Below are 27,081 nucleotides of genomic sequence, written 5' to 3' on the forward strand. Positions count from 1 at the left end.
CTGGGTGGTAACTTTTCCCCTCGAACCTCACGACTGGAGAGCAGACCCAGTGCTTGGTCAAGGGAACTCTGGAAAGCAGCTGATGCTGGTGGCACCCGTTTGGCCCTTTGGCAATGCCACACACCTGTGCCACCTGCTCTCAGGAAGCCTCAGTTAAACACCATCTTGGGAATCCCTCCTTGCATCGGTAACAGACCTCCGTCCCTCCCCAGAACCCAAGGACCACATCAGGCTCAGGCTTGAAATCTTGCCTGGTTGTTAAAGGCTAAAATCCAAGCGACTCAATGCACACAAAGCCTTTCCAGACCTGGCCTGGACCTGACTCGTCCAGCTCCTACTTCCAGCAAAAGACCACGCTCTCCTGGGCCTCTGTGTGCACTCCCAGGCTGGAGGCTTTGCTCCCCACTGGGGTCATCATACCAAGCCCGGGACCTTCCAAGACCCACCCTCTTCAGATGTGAAAACCTTCCTGACAGTGACCTGAGGTGACAGCAGCAGTGAGTGGGTCCTCACAGCATAGGAAAATCCTGCAAAAATGTCTCTGTGCCCAGCTGCAGATGGCCTGATGGTAGACAAAGTAATTCAGGCTCAAAGCACTTTTTCTGCAAACCTCGCTAACCCAGCAGATTTTCTGAAGCGTCTGCTCCCATCTCTCAGGATAAATATTTTGTATCCTAAGTTGTATCTGAATTCTCTCAATACTTGGGCCTGGGTTCAGATGAAGGAGAAATACATGCAGATATAGCCACAGCCCCTAGGGCTCCAACCAGGGGCAGTTGGTAGCAAGGCCCCCCTAGTTCAAGCTGTATGTGGCGGCTCCTATAATTGGCAGTGATGCTGGAATTCACAGAGCAGACAGGAAAACAAGGGATTCGTGGAGTTACTTTGTGTAAGGCTCAAGTTGGGAAAAACTGGGCTCAGGCTTCAACCAGTAGGTAATGGCATGTTTGTTCAGCTAGTGCTGGCAAATTCTCCAGCCTCATTGGTTGGTCTGAGGTTTGGGGGCCATGTGTTCAAGTTCAAGGGGGAAAATGCTGCAGGCTGGAGTCCGATAAGGCACACAAGGTGCTTGGACAGGATTTTGGAGGGAAGAGACTACTATGGCTATTTGTGACAGGCCCTTGAAAGGCACAGTTACTATTGTGTAGGGATGGTACTGGACCTGTTGGTTTTATCTTTAAAAATGGAAAAATAACACCCATAGTAAAAAGATAGTTCTGCAGACAGAAGCAGTCTTCTCAGAGAACATAGCAACTGTGAGACTAACAGACCCAATGCCATTGCATTGAAAGACTCAAATTGCAGACATACCGCACTGGCTGGTGTGCCTCAATGGTTTCAATGGCAGCTTGCACACCAAAGGGTCACAGATTCGATTCCCAGTCTAGGGTACACGCCAGGTCCCCAGTAGGAGGTGCGTGAGAGGCAACCACACATTGATATTTCTTTCCTTTTCTTTCTCCCTCCCTTCCCCTCTCTCTAAAAATACGTAAGTAAAATCTTTCTAAAAATTGCAGACATTTTGCCCACACCTGGGACTGTGGCTACTACTACAATCACACCTGCTTTGACCTTTGAACATATTATGAAATGGACGGCCTCAAGTGTTATGAAAAACCTGGTGGACCACACCATTCCTGTGGTTTGAAAGTCATGACACCCTGGGAGCTTGGCTGCACATTCCCAGTTCACTTCCTCGGCAACCTAACTTTAAAGCAAGCACATGAAGCTCTCTCAGAGCCAGAGAGTAGATGCTGCATGAAGACCCTTCTATGGGACTTCTGGCTGCAAATTCTGACTGATCTGATACTTTGCTCGGACAGTTGCAGCCTTATCCTGGCTTTACAGGTGGGAAGGGTTGAGAAGATTTACTGACTTTCACAGAATAGTGTCTCTCCTAGAAACCTGATGCTTTTAATAGCCATTATGATTTAGAATGACGGATGCACGCTGAGCTTTGCGTTAGAACCAGTCATCTTTATTCTTGAAATCAACTAGTGCTGTTCGTATGACTTTAGTTCTGTGGTATATGGAATAGTTGCATTTTTACTATTACTGTAGTACATTTAGAATAATTGCTTTTGACAGTTCTTTTGGTTCTCTCTGTGTGTAGTGTGTGCCTCTGTGAAACACTAACAGAATAACACTGGTTTCCCTCCGTGTAAGCATTATACAATATATGGAGGTTGCAAGAGACTGTATTAATTATTCAATTTTAACTATCTTCACTCTATATGCTTGAACTGTTGCCTTAACTATGCTAAGCACCTAGAATAAAAGACAAAATAAAAGTATTGCTGCCTTTCTAAAACCTTTGTGTAAATACACAAAATGCAGTTGTGTATTAAACCGAAATGCACACCAGCCCAGAACAACTTAACCGCACACACTGGGCTATAGTGCAGCGGTGTAGTTACATTTCAGATGTTCTAGTCATTGCGTGATGGAAGCTTCTTCTTTCTAAAGTTATTGGTAGCATGTTGAGAATGAATCACTACATATTTTATGTGAAAATTCTTGTATAAAGTAGGATAAACTTTTGCATTTTTAGATTACATGGGATGGTATTTTCCTCTTAACATTATGTGATCTAGCTACTTTGGGATGGTCTAACAAGGAAGTCCTGATAATTTTCTATTTCCTGACTCCTCCCTGTAATCAAAATGGCATCGACGCTTTATCCCGATTATTTTCTTTTTTGGTTTATGCCTATTCCAATTAAATATTTATATGTATAAAGTTGCTAAAACAAACAAAAAAACCTTCCAGAATCTCCTTGCTCTCCAGCCCTCCACATCTTCCCGTCAGTAGTCTCCAGGTAATTATGTCATATCTCATTCATTTCACACAAATTTAAGTCTGATCTGCAGAAACTGGGCCATTCTGCTGAAACCGCCCATCACACAGAACCCGACCGCTCCAACGTGTGGTCTTCAGACAGACAGCGCCGCTGTGATCTGGGAGCAGGTTTTCTCAGGCCCTGCTCCTGACCTGCCAGACAATAGCTGCATCTTTACAAAAGCGCCAGGGGAACCGTGTGCTCACTAATCTCAAGAAGCAGACAGGGAAGTGATGCAAAAAATGCAGACGGAGAGGCACCAATTGGATCCCTTCATCCCCTGCTTATAGCCCTTCCCAGGATTCCCTTTTACTCTCAGAGTAAAATCCTGACACCTCAGCATGGTCCATGGGGCCTCCTTGGTGACCAGCTTGCCTCAGCCCAAGCCACCGTCCCGTGCCTCTCCCCGAGCCTCAGTGACTTCGCAGTCTCCGTGACACAGCTTGCTTCATTCCCAGAGCGCACTCGGCCCGTTTTCGCTGACTAGGGGTCTGTCTCCAGCATTCCTCCCATCTCCCCCATTCTCCAAGTCTCACCGTCAAGCCACTTCCCCAGGAAGGCCTTTGCTCCCCCTCCAGGCAAAGCGAAGCCTCCTCTGCACAGCCTCACAGCTCCTTGATCTTTTCTTCCAAGAACTGTGGTCGAAGGGTCCATTGCTGATCCTGTCCAGGGGGTTTAGATGATCATTACCTATTTTTAAACTGTACACACGTCCAGTTCAGTAACGGGAGTCCCAGCCCATGGTAGGGAGAGATAGTTCTCTTTACCCTTGACAGGGTGGCATGTATACAGAAGAGTATACTGTCAACTACTTTAGTAAATACTGTGGTGGGTTCTCCATGAGCAGTTGTCTTTACATGTTCCAATGAGCCACCGTGGTGGACAGCAGAGGGGTTTACTGGTGGATCGTTGCAGACTAGCTGGTTACTGGGATTGAAGTGCTAACCCCGCCCCCTACCAAACTTGCATCAATTGGCGTGAGCCTCAGTCTAGGGGGCCCCGAAGTCCCCAGCAGCTGCAGCTGTGAGCACGGTGAGCGGTGAAGACTCGGGTCTGCTCATGAAATTCCCACTCTAGACTGTGTAACACTGAGGGACAGTTGCAGTACTTACCACCTTTCGTTCTCCTGAGCCTTTTTCACTCCGGCCCCTTCTCTTGAGGTCAGATATGGTACCTATGGGCACCTCATTGCTAATTGCTGGTAGGACTAAGGAACCTGCACTGGAAATGTATATATTAAAAAAAAGATATTTAGCAGTTCTAGCCCTGACCAGTGTGGCTGAGCATCATCCTGCAAAGGGTTGCCCGTTTGACCCCTGGTCGGGGCACATGCCTGGGTTGCAGGTTTGGTCCCCAGTCAGGGCGAGTGCAAGAGGCAACCGATTAATGTTTCCTTTCTTTCCCTCTTTCCCCCCTCTGTAAAATACATAAAACCTTTAAAAAAGGTATTTAGTCACTTTAAACTCCAGCCATGGTTAGTTAGGTAGCTTTTTTAAAAAGATGGACGTTTTCTTATGTGGCTATCATCACACTGAACAAAACCATCACTCCCTGATTCTATCTAACACCCAATACTTAATCAAACTTCCCCAGTGATATAAAAAATGGCTTTGCACATTGGGTTTGCTGGAATCAGAATATAAACAAAGCCTACATGTTGCATTTGACTCTGGCATCTCTTCAGTTTCTTTGAATCTGTAGTGGGGTTCCCTCCCCTTTTTTCTTTATGTCTTTTTTCTCACGTAGGAGAAAACAAACCTGCATTTATCCTCCGGCTGCAAGGAACAGCTGATGGGTGGGGGTTTCAGGACAACTAGGAGTCAGTAAGAATGGACTGATAAAAAGTCTATCGGGAAGGCATCCCAGCAGGTCCGAGCTGCTTCCCTGTAAGAGGCTCCGATTTTTAAGAGAAGCCACAGAAGCCAGGACTTTGGGTGTTAGTCCCTGAGGCTGATGGTCTCGGAACCAATACCTCACTCCCACTGCGCAGTCGGTGGGTGAGAAATGAAGGCATTTGGGCAGCAGTGTATGTTAAGGTTGGACTGACTCCTATGACGTCTCTGAAAATCTGGCTACTACAAGTACGTGTCTGCTTACGCACATGATCTACTTCTCTGTTTTTCACCTAAAAAGAGGTGTAAGAAATGACTCCCATGGTTAGAATAAGATGGCACAGACTCGTACAAAAACACACCACACAGTTCCTCATTAATTTATCATTTAATATAAATGCTGACAGAAAGCAGATAAAGACCTTGTAGATACTTTCACATATTTACAAACCAAAAGGCGAATCACCTCCTTCTACACGTTGGAATAATCCCTTTATCTGCAACTCGTGGGAGCCCTAAACACTAACTAGGAGCCACATGAGGCTGAGTCAGTTTTCCAAGGTAATGAAGGAAAAAGCATTTTTAACAAAATGTGGCATCTTTGAGATAAACAACATGCACGTGAATAATACAAAATTGAAGATGGCTCTAATCCTCTCAAAAACCTGCAAAAAGTGGAGTACGACCTTATTCCGATGCGGAGTTCTGCTGCCCTAAACATCTTCCTACCACTATTTCTGTTTTTTTCCACCTCACTTGATCACAAAGCTATTTAAAAAAAAAAACAAAACTAGAGCTATAAACAGATTTTTTAAAAAGAGAGGAAAACAGCTCATTTCCAATGGGGTTCTCTTCCCTATTCCAAAAGGACTTCCAGGAAAGAAAGTCTTCAAATAAGATTTCAGCTTGCCAAATGCTAAGGAACGATTCATAGCTTGTGAAATTCAAACCTACTGTCCATCTTCACTTCTTTTTAAAGTTGAAAACATTGGAAAAAGTAAAATTTCACAAGCCCAGCGATTTAAAAATCAGCTGTCACTTCAAGGCCCAATATATTTTTTTTTCTGAATAGGTGACGGAGGCAGACAGAGCAGGGAGCTGAGGCAAGAATAAAAATAGGAGGCAAAAAAACTTTAAAAAGTATCAGGTCTAGCACTGATTTTTAACACCAAGAGGTTTAAATTTCGCCATGCAAAACTGTGATTTCATGAAATCATTTATTCTCTGACTCAAATCTCATGGGCTCCTTTATTAACCTATATTATTTTTGTCTTAAGTACACCTCTGCCAGGCACAATCACATACAATCAATACGATTGGTAAATTACACAAGCTCTATCCCAAGCAAATATGTATTAATGTTAAAAAGTTATTTAAACAAAACAAAATAAAATCCACCCAAAAAGGTGATAATGACTGCAGAATGTCTCGGGGAGACTGGTATGAACCTAAAGACCAAATTGACCATAGTCAGGGGGGCAGCGGGGTGAAGAGGAAGAGAAGCACACACAGGAACAGGAATCTCACAACTGGAAAATGTTCAAGTGGGTGAAAGGTTCTGTTCATTGTCTTGATTCACTTTTACCACTGCTCTTGTTCCAAAAACTCATAGATTCATCATGAAGTAAGATAATGAGGCCCAGGGAATCAATGGATAAAATGAAAAAACAAAATTTTCCCCCAAGTTCCTTTCATTTCCAGGAGGTAGGAAGAGAAGCCAGGAGAAAGGGGATCATGAAAATTGAGACAACACACCTGTTGAAAGTAGTTCCCAGAACAGTGTATTAGTTGAACAGAGGATGTAAAAATAATGAACAAAAGCTTAAAATGCCTTCAAATTAGAGGAATATTTTACAAGGTGGTTCAGATATTACACTAAAAATCATTCTTTAAAATCAGGCAAAACAAGGCAAACCAAAAAACAACAACAAAAAAAACAAGAAAAAAAATTCCAAAACAAAAAAGCCACCAGACACGCAACGGTTTGCTTCCATCCTTTCCTTGACCCTTTCAAACACTGGCTGGGGGGCGGGAGAGGGGAGAGGCTACTGGACAGTTTCCAGTCATGACTCTGAGTGAGGGGACAACCTAGAGTGGATGCCAAAGACTTGTGAGAGCCGTCCGCTTAGTGACACCAAACCAAACCAAACCTCAACACAAGAAAATAACTCACTTCATGTAGTACACAACATACGAATACCACAGGATTTAGTTTTTCTAGATATGCATTTTGGGGGGGACACAATCTTGTCTTGAGGTTTAAGTTCTCTCTCTTGGGTTATTGTGCCTTATTTTCTCTTGAAAATAAAGGTTATGACTCTTGGGATGTTTTGCTCAGAAATAAAGTTTGGGGGAAATTCTGTGTATGGCTAAGAGTTCAGAGGCTCTGCAAGCGAGAATTCCAGTGGCAGGTTAAGTCCTTGGATCACAGAGGATTTCAAAAGGCTCTTCACTCCCTTTGATCAGCGCGGTGTTGAAAATCCACCTGTTGGGACACATTACTAGGAGGTGTCCCTTTTTCCTACAGGTGGCAGTTTCCTGTTCTTTAACATCATAGCTATTGCTACTTATTCACTAGACTCTATTATAAGTGAAGTAGCTTTAACGAAGAAAAAAAAAACCCTTAAAAACCAAATCTTATTGTTATAGTTAACAGTACCTTTTGATAAAAACCTCTTTCTTTTTCAAGTGGCTCAGAAAAGTTGAATTAAGAATTGAAAAAAAATACAGCGCCCTGGCTGGGTGGCTCCGTTGGTGAGAGCATCGTCCCAGTATGTCAAGGTTGAGGGTTCGATTCCTGGTCAGGGCACATACCAGTGTCAACCAATGAATGGGTGAATGGGTAGAACAATGAACCAATGCTTCTCTCTAAAACCAATAAATAGAAAAAATTTTTTTGAAAGAATTTTAAAATATATTAATTGCAATCTACCTGCAACTCCCAATAAGTCATTCCAGCAGGAAAATTTCATAAAGCTGAGCAAAAGCAACAAATAAATATAAAAAAAATAGCTGTCCAAGGGAGAAATGCGGCTTGGCCGACGGCCCTCAAGGCTGCAGTGACTGACCGCAGCAGCAGATGGCTCTGCTTGTCCAGCTGCCACCGTCGGAAGTGACTGCGTTAGTTTAGAGCTCTCATTTCACCTAAAGGGACAGGTAGATTTTTCGGGGAAGATGACATTTTAACCACATAACACCAAATTAAAAGGAAACAAAATTGGGACTCTTTAAAGATAGAAATCTAGGGCAACACTCCAATTAATTTCCAGGCAGGTTTTTAATTTCTCCTAGTAAGTAGCTGGGCTTTTCATGAAATATAAATCATTCCAGGTGCTTTTTATAGATAGATTTTCTATGAGTTCTTTACTCAATTCTTCAAGATGAGCAGAAAGAATGTGGAAGAAAGATGGTAAGACCTCCATCCATCACCATTTGCGGACAAGTACGAGCAACCAAACACTCCACAGTGAGAAAGAGTATTTTTCTCCGAATCTGAATACAATCTGACATACATTGCCTGAACTTAGTTATTTCTCTCCAGTCACATGCTCACAAATCCTTTGACCCAGGCCCATGACTTGACGTTGGCAAATGGGAAATTGTTCTTTAGGCACAAGTAAAAAACCCAAAACATGCAAGATGCTATCGCGACAAGATGCTTTCAAAAAAAAGGAGGAAGGGACAGCTTACACATAATATTGTAAAAGATGACAGTCCCTGCTGAAAGAGAAACTGATGAATTTTCAGTACTTTTGACATTTGATAAGGCCAGCTAACTTTACCAGTTAACTTGAGATAAATCTACTTATGCAGTACAATCCACTCACAAATACTTCACGGTTTCACAATCAAAATGGCTACAATTTCCCCCAAACCAAAACAGAGTACAGCACAAGTCTTTGGCTCTCCGGTAAGAACAGACAGACAGACAGACGGACGAACAGCAGGCTGCCATTCTGAACCAGACCTTTGTTTGCCTACCAGTAGGGCAAATACCACATTTGTGCATCACTGAGTAATGACACCATTAGAAAAGGCAACTTCACAGAAGTTACTGGCTAAGCGAATTCATTTGAATGCTCTGTTGTGAGGCAGCGAACGGTCACTGTTGCAGATTGGGGAGGGCGGTGGGAGGGTAAACCAAGGGGAATTCGCAAGACAGAAAAGGGCTGGGGAAAAAAAAAAAGAGAGAGAAACACGACTTTGAGGTCCAACCCTGAAGACCGATGGGAAGCCTGATGAAGTTATATATTCAAGTAGCAAATGAGAATCACATCGATTTTGTCTTTCAGGCAAAAGAATACATCCGTGGGAGTGGTGAGGAGAAGGGAAGGGAAATGGAGGAAGAGACTCGGCTATGTTAATGCTGTACCACACCAGTCTGTGTACATTTTGAGCAGCTGACTATTTGCAGCTGGCATTGGAAATAGTGTCTTCTTATTTGAACAATGTTAGTAGAAACCTACACTATAACTTCTGATTACAAAAGTAATAAGGAATAGATCTTTGGTCAGGTTAGCCTCTAAATTAGCCAAGACAGGGAAGCGATGGGACCTACCTTGTAACACTATTACCAGTAAGGTGAAAAGAATTCTTGGAAGTCAGAAATTGAATCTAGATATCTGAGTCCCAGTTCTTCTACACTCTGCCAGAAACCCCTTGAAAAAAGATTAAGTCAAAGTGCTTTTATACTCCGAGCTATGATAAAAGCCTGGTTTTTAATTAAATCGTGAATATGGGGCTTATTATTCCTACCAGAAGACTCTCAGAATAATTCATGTCCATCTTCGAAGTCCAAGTTCTGGCTTTTGAATTCAGTGAAATAGTCATCTCCAGAAGAAATGAACATTTTAATATGTAGAAAGGGTAAACACTGTATTTTCTACCTGACTGGTTTAATCTCTTAACTCTTTCTAAAGGCATACATTTTAAAAATGAAACAAATCAATGCCTTTAGACTTTGACAAAAGAGCAGTTATAGAGTCAAGCAGTTTGGCCACAACAGGCCACTTGCCGCCACGGGCTCATCATCTCCAAAAACGTATCAGAGAGAAAAGGGAAAGGGAAAAAGAACCCCAAACCTTGGGGGCTGTACTGGGTTCCTGAAACTGCTTACGAGCACTAGGCAAGCTGTGAGCACATCCCAGAGGTCAGGCGGGATGACCAGTTTGGGATGGTCCGTAAGCTGCAGGCACAATGGGTCAGGTCGCCATTCCCCGCCTTTCGACACGGCCAGCTTTCCTTGCATGCGTGGGGCGTTAGAGAGGTACAGGTGGAGTTTAGGCTTCACTTTAGGGGGTCTCCCGACCCCCTAAAGGAAAATACCTTACTTGGTGAAAGAAATTAAGTCAGTGGCAAACAGTGGCTTTCCTGGTTTTACTCGGAATGGGACTCCTGTGTAAGTCCATCCCTGCTCCTGCCTAGCGTGGAAAATCAAAACAGTGAGAGTGGGGGAGAGGGTGGGAATGACAGCATTGGAAGGAAACAAGAACAACAGAAATTATTAGGGCTGCTATACGCACGCACATGGAATTTTACTTTCATTCTGAACTTGAACAGAATCAATGCCCATCAGCTTCCTTCCAATACCAGAATCATCTGGAGTCCCAAATGGAACTGGCTGCTTCTAAAAGTCCAGAATCGCCCAACACGTCCAGAGGAGAAGGGAGTAGGGCCGACTCTGCCCGCACAAGGCTGGGGGCTGAGGGCGTGGCCCCCTCCGTGGCACAGAGGGGCGGAGACCCTTGGGACTCAGTCAGACCCCTGCTTCTCTCCTCCCCCCAAACAACACACAACAAGCACTTAAAGAGTAAATATAACAGGGTTTTAAGCAAAATAAAAACAAAAAAGCAAATGCATCGACAAAGCAGGAAAATGCAGATTTCCAAAGAAAAACGCCTCATCTTTATTCAGTGCTTCTACCTCCCAATCAGTCGCTTCATTGCAACAGCTGCGCTCATGCGAAAAAATCCTTAAAACATACCCAATATATATACAGATATAGCTATGTATATGTGTATATATATAATATATATAAATTTTTATTTAAATAAAAAAGAAAGCTCGAATCCCAAGCCAATATGTGTATCAAATCCTTGACCAGCCAGGTCTGCAGGGCATAATCAAATTCAATGTGAAATAGTATATAAATGCGGTGCCTTGACTGGGCAAATTAAATAATCGCTACTCAAAAGAGTGTTCGGTTTGGACTCTCCTACTGGTAGGCAATGGCAGGACTGTCACCCCCCTCCCCCGCCCCCCGGGTGGTTTCGGTGAACAGTACGAAGGACACAGAGCTTAGACTGAGGTGGTGAGGGCCTCAGCAAGAGTTAATTAAAGGTTAAGAAAATAAGAAACAAGAAAAACACAAACTCTTGCTTTTACCCAACCAAAGCAATGCAGGAACTTATTGCATGACCAGTGCTTCCTGTTTTAGTAGTATAACTCGGAAAGGGGACTTGGAAAACCTCAGGCACACACAGGGGTGGGAGGGCAGCCACAACGCATGGTCCCCACCGAGCATGCCGTACAGGGTCCCAGCTCAGCACAGGCGTGCCGTCAGAACATGTGCAGTGCAGCCGGACAACGAAGTTCTTCTTTACTCTTTTCAACATTGTCAGTATCGCAAAGCCAAGTCTCGACATTGACTTCCCGGTACTTACTACCTTCCTGTGCTAATGATTCTGAACAGCAACGACTGATCAGTTCACAAACTATCCTCGCGATCCAGGCAAATCTCTCTGAAAGCCAGGGGTGCCACCACGGAGAGATGCTATTTCAGACTTTTGGGTTTTGAGGGAAAAGCAAAAGCATCCGGTGAAACAATGCGGCTCTGTCCCTCTTAGGCTCAAATCAAGCGTCGATTGTCCTGGTTTTTTAACATTCTATGATTTCAGCCAAAGTTCAGTTTGGAAAAGCACAGACCAACATTCCCAGCCATCGGCTCGACCAAGGTGGTGTGCTAAGCGTGTACTTTCAGTGCTGATCGGATACAGCTCATTTCTAAAGAGTCTCCATCGGAGTCTGACCGATGATCTGAGACCCCGGCTCGGCTGTCCGGTCACATGGAGAGAATAAAAAGGATCCGTACTACAGAAAATGAGGACTCACAGAAGTAATGATCTGACAAGTTAAAAACAACAACGAGAACTACCGCAACACCCCTGAACAATGACGACGATACACGTTGGGGGGGGGGGCCCAGAGAGGGCACGGCCGTGACGGCTTCCCGAGAGCAGCTCTCAGAAAACTCGGTCTGCTGCACATTTTCTAATGACCAGTCTGTCTGTCTGTCTGTCTGTCTGTCAAGCACCACAGACTTCTCAGAAAGGCCGGGGCCTGTTGTCTGGTTTAACTTACGGGTTGTGAGACTGGGAAAGGGTTGCGGGGAAGGAATTATACACTGGGTATGTAATAATACCAAAATACAAGAAAAGCCTACTTCATTAAGATCATACAATTAATCAAACAGAGTGTATATATAATATCTTCTTTTTTTAAAGCCCTGGATCCAAGGCGTCCAAAGTTATTAAAATAAAGTTCATTCACAGAACAAAAACAAATTTAATCTGAATTGCTTGCAGATACTGCTAATTTTCTTTTTCTTTTTCCTTTTTTTAAATTAAAAAATGCACTGGTGTGAGCGATGCGCAGGGCTGGCCAGGAGCAGTGGGGTCTGCGCACATCCCCGGGCGCTCTATGGCGACGGCCTCCCCCTGCCTCTCTCAGAGGGCGGGTGCAGGAGTCGCCTTTCTTCTTGTTCTTCCGGAGAAGCGAGAGTGCGGTTCCTTCCTGCTTCAGGGAACAGGGCTGGGCGCGACCCCTGACCTCTGGGAGTCGCTGTTGTCCCCTCCTCCCTCAGGGTCCTCTGCCAGGTTCAGAGAGCTGGTCTGGTTTGACAGGAGGCTGATATTCTCTTGTGTCAAGGCCGATCCATTCGGTACATCACTGTTCACATTTAAAAAAAAAGGAGTTGGAGATTTTCAAAAAGGAGATAAAAATGATAACTTAGCAGAATAAAATCAACAGGGCCATTCTTTTAGCAGTACGGACACGGTATGAATGGCTCTCAGACTTTCAGGCCAGCCAGCTACCAGTTTTTATAAATAAAGTTTTATTGGAACACGGCCTGCACATTGTTCACACACTGTCCACGGCTGCTTTCACACCGCAATGGCAGAAGTGAGAGTTTTGGCAGAGACTGTAAAACCCATCATTTTAAATGTGTAAATCCTGCCTTTAAGAAAAAGTGCTGGTCCCTTACTAATGTAAGACATTTTTGGAACCAAAACGATGCATAGATTTAAATAGCCAATCCCTAAGCCTAGAAGCAGCATAGTGTCAGCAGTAACTGTTACCTATTATCAGGAGTGTAAGTCAGGACTGTGTATGGAAGAGTCTCAGGTACCTGACACGTGTCGTTCCTCCCCCACAGACGAATCATTGGATGGTATGGGACAGACCAATCTAAACCAGGGGTGTGGAGTAATGGGGGGTGGGTGCGTTCTGAAAGAAGCTCAATGCCCACCCACTTTAAGAAAACTGAAAAGGTGTACATCAAAATGTAAATATTGGTTTCAAATTAATTTAAAACCAGAGGAAGAAAGAAATGTAACTGGAAAATTTCTCTTAGCTCTTAACAGATAATACAATGTTGAATCTGTTCTAAAATAAGTTTCATAAGTCCTAAATTTACGTAAAAATATTCTTTCCTCAATGTATACAGAATAATGATATTTTAAACACCAAATCATATTTCTAAGGGTATTTCTGTCACAACTGGGTAATATATGACTGTGAAAATGTCCCTTTCTTTACCTGAATGTCAATGTAAGGTCCTCAGCTGGAACCTTATTTTGGGGTTCCGGTTGTCCGTTTTCCGCTTGCTTACTTGCACTCAGTTTGCTTTTCATGTCTAGAGAACACTGGTTCTCCTTTGAAAGAGAAGAAAATGAATGCAGTTAGCGTCTATTAATGGTGCTAGAGAAGAGAGACCAAACAGGTAACACAGACTGATGGTCCGGAAATCATTTAGTTTTTGTAAAACGACTGAAGACACAGGCAGACTCACAAGGAGACAGACACAGCAACAGAGTACGGCCCGCTTGCTCACCACCCGAGCTGGACGACGAGGAGGGGATGCTTCAAGTTAATATGGAAAGATCCCACATAAAGGATGGCTCAGAAAAAGCCAAATAGACTGAACTACCTTGTTTTCCCTAAACAGCTTTTGTCATGCAGAGTCCTAAGACAAAGAACACACTGGAACCAAAAGGCATGAGGAGAGGAATGATAAAACAGGATGGAAGCCCGTCTCACTGAGACTTATTCTAAATATTAAGCACTCGTGGGAGCGCTTTGGGGTGATTCTTTGATGGCTCTGGATGATTCCAGAACCCCAGAGCCTGAGCTCGGAGACCCGACTACAGAGCAGCGTCCCCGTCACCTTCCCCCTCTTCTCTTACCACGTCACTTACCAGACTCAGCTCCCGGGTTCTCTTCCCGATTTCCCGTTCCACCTGGTGCAGCTCCAAGCTCAGCTGCTCACTGGAGATCATTCCAGGCCATTTTGGGGGTGCTGGTGGGGGCTGTGACTGGCTTGCCAGGGTGTTCGCCTCCCTCTGCAACAGCAGCCTGTTACTAACAGCCTAGTGCATGAAGCCAAGCACACACACAGCTCAGCGCGCTTGCACCATGCACAGAAGAGCCGGGCCCCACTCCAGGCCATGGCCACAGGCAGCTTATTGCTCAAGTATTTGCAATGAACACAACGCAACTTAGAAGGTACCGTATCTTTCTTTGAGTACCGTTCAAAAAGAAAAACAGGGGACTTGAACTTAGTGAACATTTTAACCTTAGGTATAAGTTGCTCTTAGAAGAGAAATCAACTAGAAATATACACTGTTCCCTTCATTTACTGAATTTCTCTGATACATCCTGTAATTTATTTCAATGAAACCCCGTTAATGGCAATGACCTTTAACCAGAATTAAGTTAAATATGTGGCAAGACTGCAAATGATATTGTTATTCCTTTGGGGCAGAAAATGGGTTTAGAAATTTCAACTAAGACGAAAAGCCATGAGTTAGCAGGAACCCTGACTCGAGTCTGAAGATCAGGGCTGATGCTCCAACTTCTGTGAAACTAATAAACTTCAACCAAAAAGGGGAACAATGTCACCTGCCCACCCTGGCTGTTAGGGACATGGTGAGGACCTGCTAACATGACAGTAACTTATAAACTAAAACAACTTCATTAATGAAGGTGCTATTATTATACAGAGACTGTTTTTTAAAGGCAAAGATCTAAGTTTCTACTTTTTAAAAAATACATAAATAAATGCTGGGAATTACAGGAAGAGAAATTTTCAAAAGTTAAAAAAGTATGAAAAATCAAAAGTCAACTTTAAGCTAAGGCACATGTTGATAACTACCTGTTGGGAAAACTCAGCTCACCTGCCTTTTATTCTCAGGTAATAAAATTCGAAGTTCCCCACTGTGCCAGAACTAAACTCTAAGTACTTACATTCTCTGAAGAATGGACACTTAACCAAACTCTCAAAAAGCAGACCTTACAGCTCTGCATTCACAGTACCCCAAAAGACGCCCCTTTTAGAGTCCCCACGAGCACCCTGCAAAACCCGGAACAGAAACCCGTCTGCAGGCCGCTACCTCCAGTCCGCGCAGCTGGGTCTGCTGGCTGATCTGGTGGTTCAGCTGCTGCAGTTCCAGTCGCAGCTGCTCCCTGTCGGCAGACGGAAGGGGTTTTCCATGGCTGGCCACTTCGGACATGGGTATTCTCTCCCTTTGGTGGGAAAGAAAAACTTTATTAAAAAAAACACGGGCCGGAAACACAAAATGAGGAAAGTGGCAACACTGTCAAGGTCTGCAGGAGCAGAAGGAGCGATTCGTACCTCTCACTGAAGTGTGCCTGGGACGCCGCACTCTGGTGAGGGGCGTACGGGGAGCTGCCCCAGCCGCCGTGGGCTCCGTACGGACTGTAGTCTGCAAGAGAGGGACTCGCTGCATGCAATGCACCCCTGTCCACGGCGCGGTGTCCTGCACGGCCGCGCCCAGGAAGGCACGCACACACTGTGTGTGCAGCTACCTGGAAAGAGCTCCACCAATACGGTGACAGCACACTGATGTCTGGTTCCCCCCCGCAATGAAACCCCAGTCTTCGTAATTTTTCTTTTGACTACATTAAAAAAAAATGGTAATGCATTGTTTTAATAAAAAGCAATGAAGCTATTAAAAAAAGAGGCAATGTTCGCATACAGGCATTTAGTTTTAGTCTGTACCCTCAAATTCCCGGGCGTGTAATTACCTTTCTCCAGGGACAACTCCATGGAGGAATTTGAGGGTGGCGGTCGTGGACGATTATGGACGGCAATGACAGCAAGTGGGTGGTAGGGGTGGTGGGCCCTCCAGAGAAGCTCACCCCTGAGGGTCTTACCTGACACGTTCATAGGTTTTGTGGGAGCTCCCTGAGGTGCCATCGCCTGCAACGGGCCGGCACCCTGATACATTGTTTTGGAGGTTCGAGAGATGGCACCAAACCGCGACACTGTTGGCCGGTCTCCAAATGGGATGAGGTCATCATCACTGGTTTCGGCAGCTCTTCTCTGATGATGATCCAGTCGTTGGTCTCTCACCCCTTTACTCTCCACATTCTGACAAGTCAAACGAGAAATCACCCCACACTTAGATCTCAACTGAGCACAGAGTCACCCCCGCAGAAGAAGGGAGGGGAAAAATGAGATCAGGGCAGTCTGGACAGGAGCATTTAATTACCTTTGTAAGGTTTTATTTCTTTAAAAAATAAAGAAACAATTAAGATGAAATAGTGACATATTTTAAGCCCGAGTATTAGATGTACTGGAGTTTCATTATTCTTTGTTGAAAAACAAAGAGCATGAGCAGAACAGTCCAGTGCACCACAACTCACTCAAGGCTATGTAGCTACAGTTCTGACCCGCACACTCTATTTCACTAGATGCAACTTCGCTGTTTACACTTCAGAGTTGTAAGAGTAATAATTTACTTGGACGAGAAATTCAAGGTCCTGGTTAGTTATGCAAAATAACTTAATCTGAGGTCTAACAGGCTGCTGGGTTAATGGCTACCTGCACAGAAATAGAATAAATGCTCGTTAGAGCATTTATTGTCTAGATAAATATTAAAATATTTTTATTTATATCTGAAAAAAACCAATAGTATAGTGTAAACGTAATTCAATTGTACAGCAGTGGGTCGCCTCTCACTTGCCCCACTACTGGGGACCTGGCCCACAACCCAGGCATGTGCCCCTGCCCAGAATGGAGCCAGCAACCCTTTGGTTCCCTGGTCAGCACCCAATCCACTGAGCCACCCCAGCGAGGGTTAGCCTGAAGCTCTAAAGCAAATCTCCTTTATTTGTGTCTACACTGTAATGGGGAACAGTTTATTTGGTTGACCTTGACCTGTACGAATCACAGCTTAGTTAGCACACATACCATCATTTCCCCACTCCCTGCTGCCACGACATCTTTGGGTTTTGCATCTTTGGTTCCAATGTAGGAGCCGATGGTGTCACATGACCAGGGAGAGTACTGGCTGTAATCATTTCCTTTGTATTTCCCAGCCTTCAAGTCTTCATCCAAAAACTATAGATGAGGGGAGAAAAAAGGAAACAAATAGGAAATGGGTCTATGAGTAAACTACACAGAGAAGCAGAAATTCCATAGGACGTCATGCTGAAACAACACCTGACGGTTATCTGATTTGTCCCCGATTCTCGTAGACTACAAAGATACGTACCAGCCCCCAGTTCTGCTAAATACTCTGCTCAATGTTTCTTTCAATAACATCCCAGAGAAACAAGAACAGGAAAATTATTTTTAATGTTCTGTACGATGATGTAATAACTTTTTTACTGAAATCTCTGTAATAGTAATAACTCCTATCTTGAAAGAATTCTGGTCCTGAGGTTGACTCAATGAAGTGAAAATGAAAAGATGCCTAGTTTTGTCTTCTCAAGACGAGTTCGGAAATTATGTAACGACAAAACAGCCATGCCGGGTCTAACGTGCTCTTATGGAGACCGCGGCACTCACACTCGGGTAGCGTTCTGCGGCTGTCTCGATGCTGGTGTGCGCACCGCCTCCCGTGCATCTCAAGTCCACGGCTCGGGCGCTCTCCCCATGGCGCCTGCAGTCCAGGGCAGGGCCTGGACTTCAACAAGGCTCTCGCCTGACCGCCGACGCCCGGGGCTGCTGGAACTCCTAACCCTGGGCCTGCTACTTCCAAATATCACTCATTTCCAACCACAACGCCTGTTTCCAACGTTCATATCGCTTTGCTTTTTTTGGTTCTACCTCTATTTTTAAAATTTCATATCCTTTCTCATTTCTCCTCCGCTTCCAAACTTTGTGTAGAACAGCTAGCTTTTCAGAGACATACTGAAAAGCTAGCTGTTTAGTGACCTACTAAAGAATGTTTCCCCCCAACACTAATGTATCACGCAGCTGTTAAAAAGAATGAGATAAATTTATATACTGACATACAAAACACATACAAAACCTCAAGATAAATGACTAAATGACACCATTAAAAATAATATGTTAGTTCATGCAGAGAAAAGTTGAAATATCTAATCAATTGACAGTGATGTACAAAATGGGATTTTGGAGGCATTTGTTATACACTTTTAGAATGTACAAAGTTGATACAACTCTATGTATGTTGTTTATAATCAGAACTGAAGTGTAAATACAGCCGACCCATGAATGGCATGGGTTTGAATGGCTCAGACCCACGATACGTGGCTACTGTTCAGTAAACATACAGCTGGCCCTTGTACTCCCCGGCTCTGCAGCTGCGGGTGTGGAGGGCTGACTGTGTGCATCATTCTATGCCATTTCATGTAAGAAACCCAAACGTCCACGGATTTGACACGTGGACATGCGCTGGAACCAACCCCCACAGATACCAAGGGACGACTGCGTAGTAGTCAAGTTTTTAGGGAGTCAAAAGTCACACTTGAATTTCTGACTTCATGGGGGCTGGCACCCCCACCCTGCACGGTGTTCGAGGGGCAACCGCACACAGCGTTTGTGCGGCAGTCACTGGTCATTATTTACCGAGCGCCTGCTCTGGGCCGTGGGCCGTGTGTCCTACTTGCTCTTCGCCGCCTCGCGATGAGCAGGCTTCACTGTGCTCAACTTACAGAAGGGAAACCCAAGCCTCTGGGGTCAGGGAGGCTGAGTAACTTGCAGAAGATCACATGCTGAGTGACACAGCTAAACCTCAAAGGTGTCTGATTCCATAATCGGCTCACTTTTCACAGAGTCATGTCGCTTCCTCTATTTCTTAAAAAACAGCATCGCACAACAAGGTCCTAGGATGTCCCTAACGTACAATTTTTAAAAACACGTGACGTTTATACTTTACAAGTAAAACTATATTAATAGAAGATGCTGTGAGCTTACTAATCAATCTATGTTGCTACGGACAATTCATTTGAAGTGTTTAGATGGGAAAGCTAGATACGTGAACAACTGTTATTCAGAAGATCACATTCACGGACCCAGAAGACTACTGTTTGCTGTATGTGATATGATGCACCTCACTTTCCACTGCCTGTTATTTACAATTTGTCAGACACCACGGTTGTTTAGAACGATAATTCTGCACACAGAGAACGGGAGACATTTTCCTTACATAACATCAACTGCAACGATGTTGAGAAAACCTGGCTGACTTCAAAATATGTATATATATACACACACACACAATAAATGAGAGTGTGTACAATCAACAGACCAAAATAAATATATGAATAGGATCAACAAAGAGCTGCTTGTTTTTTTGAAACGACAAAATGGATGAATCCCTAGCAAGTGGGAGAAAAGTGACCGCTGCTCTCAGAAGTGGAGCAATGAAGAGCACTATAGCTGCTGTGGACATTAAAAAGATAGCAGCACTCGTTCGTGATGGCTATTCGGAGTGTCCTGTAGAAACACAGAGAAGATAACCCCCCAAATCACGGCTTACGGCCCGGCAGTGCTTTAATCAGTCCGTTCTGGCAGCTTTCTTACCAGCGCCCTTTCTTTTCTGCCTCTCACTGCCGTATCAGCCCCTCTCTCCTGTTCCCTCCACTGACTTTACCATCCTGCTACTCTCCTCATTGTTAAATTAATCTTTGGCATATGTCATTTATAAAAATAAAAATAAAACTAAGAAGAGGGGCATTTCATTAACCTGATAAAATTATCTACAAAAAATCCCACAGCAAATATAATGAATTATTAAGAGCTCCATTCACGTTGTTCAAGACTGCCAGTAAGTCAAGAATACGTGCTATCATCCCTTTCGTTCAGCACTATTCTGGAGGGCCAGCTATCACAGGGTAAGGGGAAAGAGACATGAGGACTGAAAGGAAAAAAAGCAGAAAGCCAAACGGACATTATTCACAGAGGATATGACTTGTGTGCATAGGAAACCCAAAGTAGTCCACTAACGAATACTAAGATGAATAAGGAAATTTAGCAAGGCTTCTGAATGTAAGAGCCAGTATCTTCTCTACATTAATAAGAGAAGGATTCTATTTTAAAAATAGCTTTAAAATCAGTTGTCCTGGAATAAGCTTAAGGAAGGATGTGCACAACTGGAAACTATACGACATACGGTACTACTGAGAGAAATTAAACGAGGTTCAAGTACGTGCAGGGAAGACCGTGTCCTTGGAGACTCAGTATTAAAAAGATGTCACTTTGCCCCAAACGGATCTAAAGCAACACTGTTTAACGGAAATGAGACCCCCACACACAATTTAGAAAGCTCTAGTAACCACATTACATAAATAAAAAGAAATATTTTTAAAGTTAATATAGGCAAAGGATTACCATTTTAACATGCAATGCACAGATATATATTAATGGAGTATTTTCCTTTCGGGGGTGCTGCATCTTCAGACTCAGTATATTTATGCTTACAGCACATGTAACTTGTAACTTGAAGCACTCGTTAGCCGCGTGTGACCAGTGGCTCCATACTGAGCAGCACAGACCCAGAGTCGGCGTAACCCTAACAGAAGCTGCAGCAAGCAGGTAGCCCTGGCGGGTGGCTCAGCTGATTGGAGCACTGTCCCGCACACCAGACCGTCTGGGTTCGATCCCTGGTCAGGGTGCATACCCAGGCTGTGCGTTCAATCCCTAGTCAGGGCGCATGCAGGAGGCAACCCACTGATGATGTTTCTCTGCCTCTCTCCCCCTTTCTCTCTAAAATTAATAAACAGCCTCAGGTGAGGGCTAAAAAATAACTGAAGCAGACTTTTTGTGGACAACAAAATGACGACTCTGAAATGTGTCAGCAGAGGTACCCGTGAAGAAGGGCAGCACCGAGGAACAAGTATGACTCTGTACCAGGACATATTGCAGCACTGCACCCAGACAACGCGGTGTCGGTGTGGGGACATGGGGCAGGCGGTGAAGCGGATGTGAGTCCTGAGGTGCGCACAGTCACCTGGCCGAGACAAAGGTGGCCTGATTATGATGAAGGTGACTGCAGGGGACTGAGAAAAGAGGTCTTTTCACTAAATGGTGCTGAGTCAGTGAGACATCTTTTGGGAGGGAAATGGACCCCCACTCCTAACACACTGGAATAAAAAAATCGATTCTGGATAGACTGTAGAGTAAACCTTTTAGAAAAAAACAGGAAGATATTTCCATAACCTTAAGACCAGGCAAAGACCACTTCAACAGGACATGGCAAACCACCGGGAGGGGAGAAGGGGACATGGGGACTGGGACGGAAACCCTGTGCTTACCTCCTCCGTGTGGAAGGGCGGAGGCAGTGTTGGCGAGGGCGCGAAAGGCGGCGGGGAGATAACCTTCCTTTCCTCCAGCTGGGCCATTATTTCCTTTCGCCTTCGATGCAGCTCGTCTAGACTGGGATGCGGCTGTGGGGGCGGAAGCCGGCTATAGGGCGTCTCCTGCAAATGCAAACATTAGTAAGAACCGAAAAGAACTTCAGAACACATTCATTCATTCAGCACATGTGTTAAATAAGCAGCAGCTTGTAGAGTCATCTTAACATTTGGAAATACCAAGAATCAGAGCAAAACGAGCTCCCCACTCCCCCAAATTCCCAGGATTTACCCAAGAGCTAAATTTAAGTTGTTCTTCTAGGTCAGAGACCATAATTTCCAAATCAACCCAGAATTGTTAATAAAGCCACCTAAACTTCAAAAACTAAGAAGGATTATCAGTGAGAGTAGGACAGAAATTTTCCCCTTTAATAGTTTAATTTAAAAAACAAAACAAAACAGCCCTGGCAGGTGTGGCTCAGTGGATTGAGGGCCGGCCTGTGAATTGAAAGGCTGCTGGTTCAACTCCCAGTCAGGGCGCATGCCTGGTTGCAGGCCAGGTCCCCAGTTGGGGGCGTGTGAGAGGCAACCTACTGATGTATCTCTCACATGTTTCTCTCCCTCTTTTTCTCACTCCCTCCCCTCTCTCTAAAAGTAGATAAAATCTTAAAAAAAAAAAAAAATAACCCAAAACAAAGAAATAAGCCCTGGTCAGGCAGCTCAGTTGGTTAGAGCATCATCTCATGCACCAAAAGTCTGTGGGTTCAATTCCTGGTCAGGGCACACACTTGGCTGCGGGTGTGATCCCGGCTGGGGCGTGTGCTAGAATAGAAGCAGCTGATCTGTTTTTCTCTCACATGGACATTTCTCTTTCTGCAGCCCCTCCCCCTTCTTCTCTCTCTGAAAACCAATATATGTGTCCTTGGGTGAGGATTAAAAAAAACACCCTGCCCGAATGATGACAAGATGAAAAACAAAGGCACGCTTTCCCACTAGAAAAAAGTCACTGTGAGCAACAATACACTACATCTGTGTGGCAGTAGGAACAAAGGTAGCGTACCCTGATGTACGAAGGTCTGATCTGCGCTGGATGAGGGGCCACCGGGTAGTAACCCTCCACCTGCTGGTATCTTTCTCTGGATTCTGGTACGTAGGATGGCACTGCTGGAGGTGGAATCTCAATAGAACTCTCGCGGAAAAGCTCCTCCCTGGGATATGACTGAGCAGGGCACACTCGGCGGCCGTCACAGTGCGGCGGGTACACGGGTGGGTACTGGTGCGGCTGTGCGCCGTACGGAGGGTTTATGACGCGGTCTTGGAGGTAGGGTGGGTAATGATCCAGGTAGGGAGGCGCGGGCTCAGGAGCAGACGGTGCAGGTCGCACGAAGCGGGACACGCATGGCGGGGCAGTGTAGTACATGCCTGTGTGTTACAGAAAAGCCACAGGGGCCATCCAGTTGTCTACATGAGACTGTCTATGAAAGTGTCTGAACACGAGAGAACCAACAACCCACTGATTTCTTTACATGTTTCCCCTCTGCTTACTTACTCAGGTTAGATTTATGAAAAACAACATGTAAAAACTGTTCTTAAGAGTTACTGAAAAAACTACTCTGGTTTATAATCTGCAATCGTAGACTGGCTCTCTCAATTGTTTGACTGTCTTTCGGGTATGCCTCAGCACAATGCAAACACTGCAAAGCAAAACACTGCATTTCCCTGAACTTCAGGCTGCACAAATCACTCACTTGCATGAGTTCTGAATATGCAACTGCGCAGAGAGACCCAGTGCAGATCTAGCAGCTAACGTGTTGCTCCAGAGCTGTGGCAGGAACGCCCCAATTTCCAGATTTCTGCCGCACGTGACATGGTCCTGGAGCTAGCAGGTAAGACACAAGTTTCCCATTTCTGCGGCTTCTTCACTGTAACAGGTTCTTTTAGCAGCTGGTGCTGGGAAGTGTTGCTGAAGGTGCAGCTTAAGCCTGCTTTACCTGCACCTTCCACTGACTTTATAAATACCCGAACTTCCTGCATTAAACCTCTTTCTGCTAAACATTGAACCCTAACTGGTGCACTGCATTTAAAGTCGCTTCAACAAAATAATAGCCTGATACTGTTTCTGACACAGAGATCCAACACTTCAGTTTAAAAGTTGGGTGTTTGCCCTGGCCAGTGTGGCTCAGTTGGTTGGAGCACATCCCATAAACCAAAAGGTCGTGGGTTTGATTCAGTCAGGGCACATGCCAAGGCTGCAGGTTCAGACCCTGGTTAGGGAGCACAGAGGAAGCAATCGATCAATGTTTCTCTCCCACACTGATGTTTCTCTCCCTCCCTCTCTCTCCTCCTCCCTTCCCCTCTAAAATCAAATAAGCACACCCTCGGGTGGGGATAAAAAACCTGGGTGTTTATTTTTTTCACACACTGTATACATGAAACATCAGTCGTCTACTGTCCTTCACTCTCCACACCCAGTATTATCATTAAAACTGGCTAACGTTTCAAACTTACCCCAAATCCCCCCCTTCTTCCCTCCACACCCACACCTGCGTCAGCAACAGTCCCCTACTCCTACGGACTCTAGTCTCATTCTTTCAAGCCACTAGTAAATCTCCCTTTCTAGTCCCCAAACCTCTATGTAGGGCATTCTTCCATAAAGTCTCTGATTTCCCAAGCTCCCCATGAGCCCCCACGGCCTGCAGTCGTTGCTACCACACGGATACTAAGTAAGCAACACAACCGAACACCTACTTTTTAACGCACATACAGTGTGTATAGGCACACTTGGCTTGCTCGCATTTTGTTAACTGCCTTTCACAATAACTATTTTCAAAAAACTGAAGATCTGTGGCAACCCTTGGGAGCGAGTCTACAGGTGATAGTTTCCCAACACGCCCAGTCAACAGTTCGCGTTTTTTCCAATGAAGTATTTTTAATGAAGGCACGTGTAGTGTTTTTTGGACACAATGCTGCTGCACACATGAACGGACAATAGTACAGTGTAAATATCACTTTTATATACACTGGGAAGCCTGAAATTCGTGTGACTCACTTTACAGTGGTCTGAAACCAAACCCAAACTATCTCCGAGGTGCCTACACATTTACATACACTCGCCCGTCGAGTTTTCTCTTTACTAATACTGATTCCACGCTATAAACTCTGTATGCTGCATTTTTCATATATATTATAGGACCCAGAAAACTATTAAGTGATAATTGAAAAGAAGAGAAATATACTGTGCTCACTTAATCTATACCCACTGTAGTATTAAAAATATTTTTCATGCTTGAATAAAATTTTGGTCAGGAAAATATATATTGCCTTAGCTAATTTCCACTGTCTTATGTGGACAACTTGTTATTTCCGTAAATATATGAATATATTTAATATACAACAGCTTTATAGCTTTGCTACTTCATTTATTTTATACTATTTAGTTGATCACAAGATCTGCTTTTTCCAAACTATTAAAAAGCACACTACCTTCAGGAGGCTACTGCAAATATGACCACTCCTACCTGGACTCATTCCTAAGAACAGCGAGAGCAGTAAAGGAAAGGTCATTACCCTGCTGATACGGTGCGGGGTCAAAGGGCGGCGCCGCTCCCCGAGGATCCTGATAGTAGACGTCTGCCTGCTGCGCTGGGTACAACTGAGAGCCCCGTGGCACCATCTGAAGTGGTTTGGTGACAGGCATGGGAGGCAGGTCTGTTGGTCCCCTTGGAGGTACAGGATGTGGGTTCACAGCTAGGGCAGGAATGCTCTTGGGGACGGATTCTAGCCTACAGAAATAAAATTCTGCAAGTCAAACTCAAGGTCTTGAATTGCATGGACTGTTAAATGTAAAGAAATAAATTGCCACAATTTGAGAAACGACTTTCTTCCAATAGTCATTCCTTCTACAAAATTTACAAATTTTCATCGTATTCTGTCTATGCTAATTTTCTTACAAAATCAATAACCCAAAAAAATAGGAAAAAAAAAATGAGAGGGCCAAAAATGAATTAAAAAACACTGATTATTCTTCCTTCCCTCTGCTTTACATTTATAAAGAAGAAACTTTAGCCCTGGCTGGTGTGGCTCAGTGGTTTGAGCGCTGGCCTGTGAACCAAAGAGTCACTGGTTCAATTCCCAGTCAGGGCACATGCCTGGGTTATGGCCCAGGTCCCTGGTTGAGGGCATGCGAGAAGTAACCACGTATTGATGTTTCTCTCCCTCTCTTTCTCACCCCCTTCCCCCCGCTCTAAAAATAAATAAATAAGTATATATATATATTTTAAAAACTTTAAAATAAATGTTAGGAAAACGGCATACAGGTCAGGAGGGGACCCCGGGGCGCTGCTGCTCAGATGGTCCATCTTTCCTGGTTTCAGACTGGAGTCGTAGCTGGGGTCCGTCCCGCGTGGAATCAGCTGCGTGACCGTGCTCCCTGCTGACACAATTCCATTGGGCAGAGCAGGGGGCTTCCTGCCGGGCAGATCCACGGCGCCTTCGTCTGGGAGGACAGCTGCCGCGGGCAGGCCCACCTCGTTCAGCTGACCCAGAGAGGCGCTCAGGGGTCTTCTGGGAACGAGGCGTTTGTTCATCTTACGGAATCTGTGTGAAAAGCAAAGGCACACAGCACAACCAAGATTACAAAAGCAAAACCAACAACACAAATGTCCTCAAGAAGCAGATACAAAAGCTAAACATTCCAAGTACATTATTTTCTAGAAATTCTTTGCCAACACTGACTTTAGCTATCGATCTGAGCATGTGTGTGCATGTGCATTCATGTATATTGTGTATACATTCTATAAAATCTTAAGCAAGACACACTAAGTATAAAATTCCTCATAATATTTGTAATGTTATAAATCATGCTAACTAATATTTGTATGAATATAACTAAGTTATTTTCACTGAAATTTCTCTTTCTAAAACTTATGGGAGGAAGGGGTAGAAAAATCTTTAGAAGACAGTTTTCTGCAAGATTTTAGGTTCCCCTCAAATGCCTTGGGATACTGTGAGCCTATATTATAAATTAAGAGTAAAACAAAAAGCCAATGTGCACTGAGAAAAATTTACTATTTGTTCCATTAACATATTTAAATAATCAAGGACTGTAATTTGTACCAGATCTGATTCAGAAATGCTGATGTTATGTGTACCTGCATAAAGCTGAAATTCTAAAGTGGGTGAAGGAAACGGTGGAGCATATGCCTAAACCTGAACACGTGCTCTGGTAGACAAGGTGTGTAAGTGCCAAATCTGACCACAGGAAAACGCGAAGCCCTCAGACACGGCATCCTTGCTCCTCGACAATGAAAGCAAATCTACTTACAACTACCTAGTGCATTTTAAAAAATTCCAAACACAAACCTCCCAAAAGAGTAATGCTATTTTTTCAAATATATTCCGTATATGACAAATTTCTGGGGGAAACCACGGTAAACAGTTTGGTGTGTAATCATATTTTCCCTCCATACACTTAATATTCACATGTACATAAGATTATTGTTTTCAGAAATAGGGCCATATACGACTGCTTAGTAACTTCTTCCCCTCCAGTCCGTGATCTTGGCT

At 44.3% G+C, this 27,081-nt stretch overlaps 1 protein-coding gene and 1 pseudogene across 3 annotated transcripts in view; one reads left to right on the forward strand and one right to left on the reverse strand.

Annotated features, from left to right (window-relative positions):
• Nucleotides 1–535: 535 nt before the first annotated feature.
• LOC119049519 (syntenin-1-like) lies at nucleotides 536–1,648 on the forward strand (annotated as a pseudogene).
• Nucleotides 1,649–5,040: 3,392 nt separating this feature from the next.
• The window catches only part of RC3H1 (ring finger and CCCH-type domains 1), a 70,167-nt gene continuing 48,126 nt past the window's right edge, over nucleotides 5,041–27,081 (reverse strand). For 2 of the 3 annotated variants that reach the window (XM_037145555.2, XM_037145554.2), the window contains exons 10-20: nucleotides 25,831–26,112; nucleotides 25,084–25,298; nucleotides 22,577–22,938; nucleotides 21,478–21,642; nucleotides 17,165–17,314; nucleotides 16,126–16,342; nucleotides 15,584–15,674; nucleotides 15,342–15,474; nucleotides 14,148–14,318; nucleotides 13,489–13,604; nucleotides 5,041–12,618 (exon numbers count right to left, since the gene is read on the reverse strand). In XM_037145555.2, coding sequence (XP_037001450.2) covers nucleotides 12,468–12,618; nucleotides 13,489–13,604; nucleotides 14,148–14,318; nucleotides 15,342–15,474; nucleotides 15,584–15,674; nucleotides 16,126–16,342; nucleotides 17,165–17,314; nucleotides 21,478–21,642; nucleotides 22,577–22,938; nucleotides 25,084–25,298; nucleotides 25,831–26,112 — 2,053 coding nt within the window. In that variant the 3' untranslated portion in view covers nucleotides 5,041–12,467. The remainder of the gene's footprint in view (nucleotides 12,619–13,488; nucleotides 13,605–14,147; nucleotides 14,319–15,341; nucleotides 15,475–15,583; nucleotides 15,675–16,125; nucleotides 16,343–17,164; nucleotides 17,315–21,477; nucleotides 21,643–22,576; nucleotides 22,939–25,083; nucleotides 25,299–25,830; nucleotides 26,113–27,081) is intronic. The other variant, XM_037145556.2, reaches the window with a different exon arrangement.

This window comes from Artibeus jamaicensis, unplaced genomic scaffold (genome assembly GCF_021234435.1).
Source record: "Artibeus jamaicensis isolate MK-2021 breed Jamaican fruit bat unplaced genomic scaffold, CSHL_Jam_final contig_327, whole genome shotgun sequence".
In the NCBI taxonomy this organism is placed as follows: domain Eukaryota; kingdom Metazoa; phylum Chordata; class Mammalia; order Chiroptera; family Phyllostomidae; genus Artibeus; species Artibeus jamaicensis.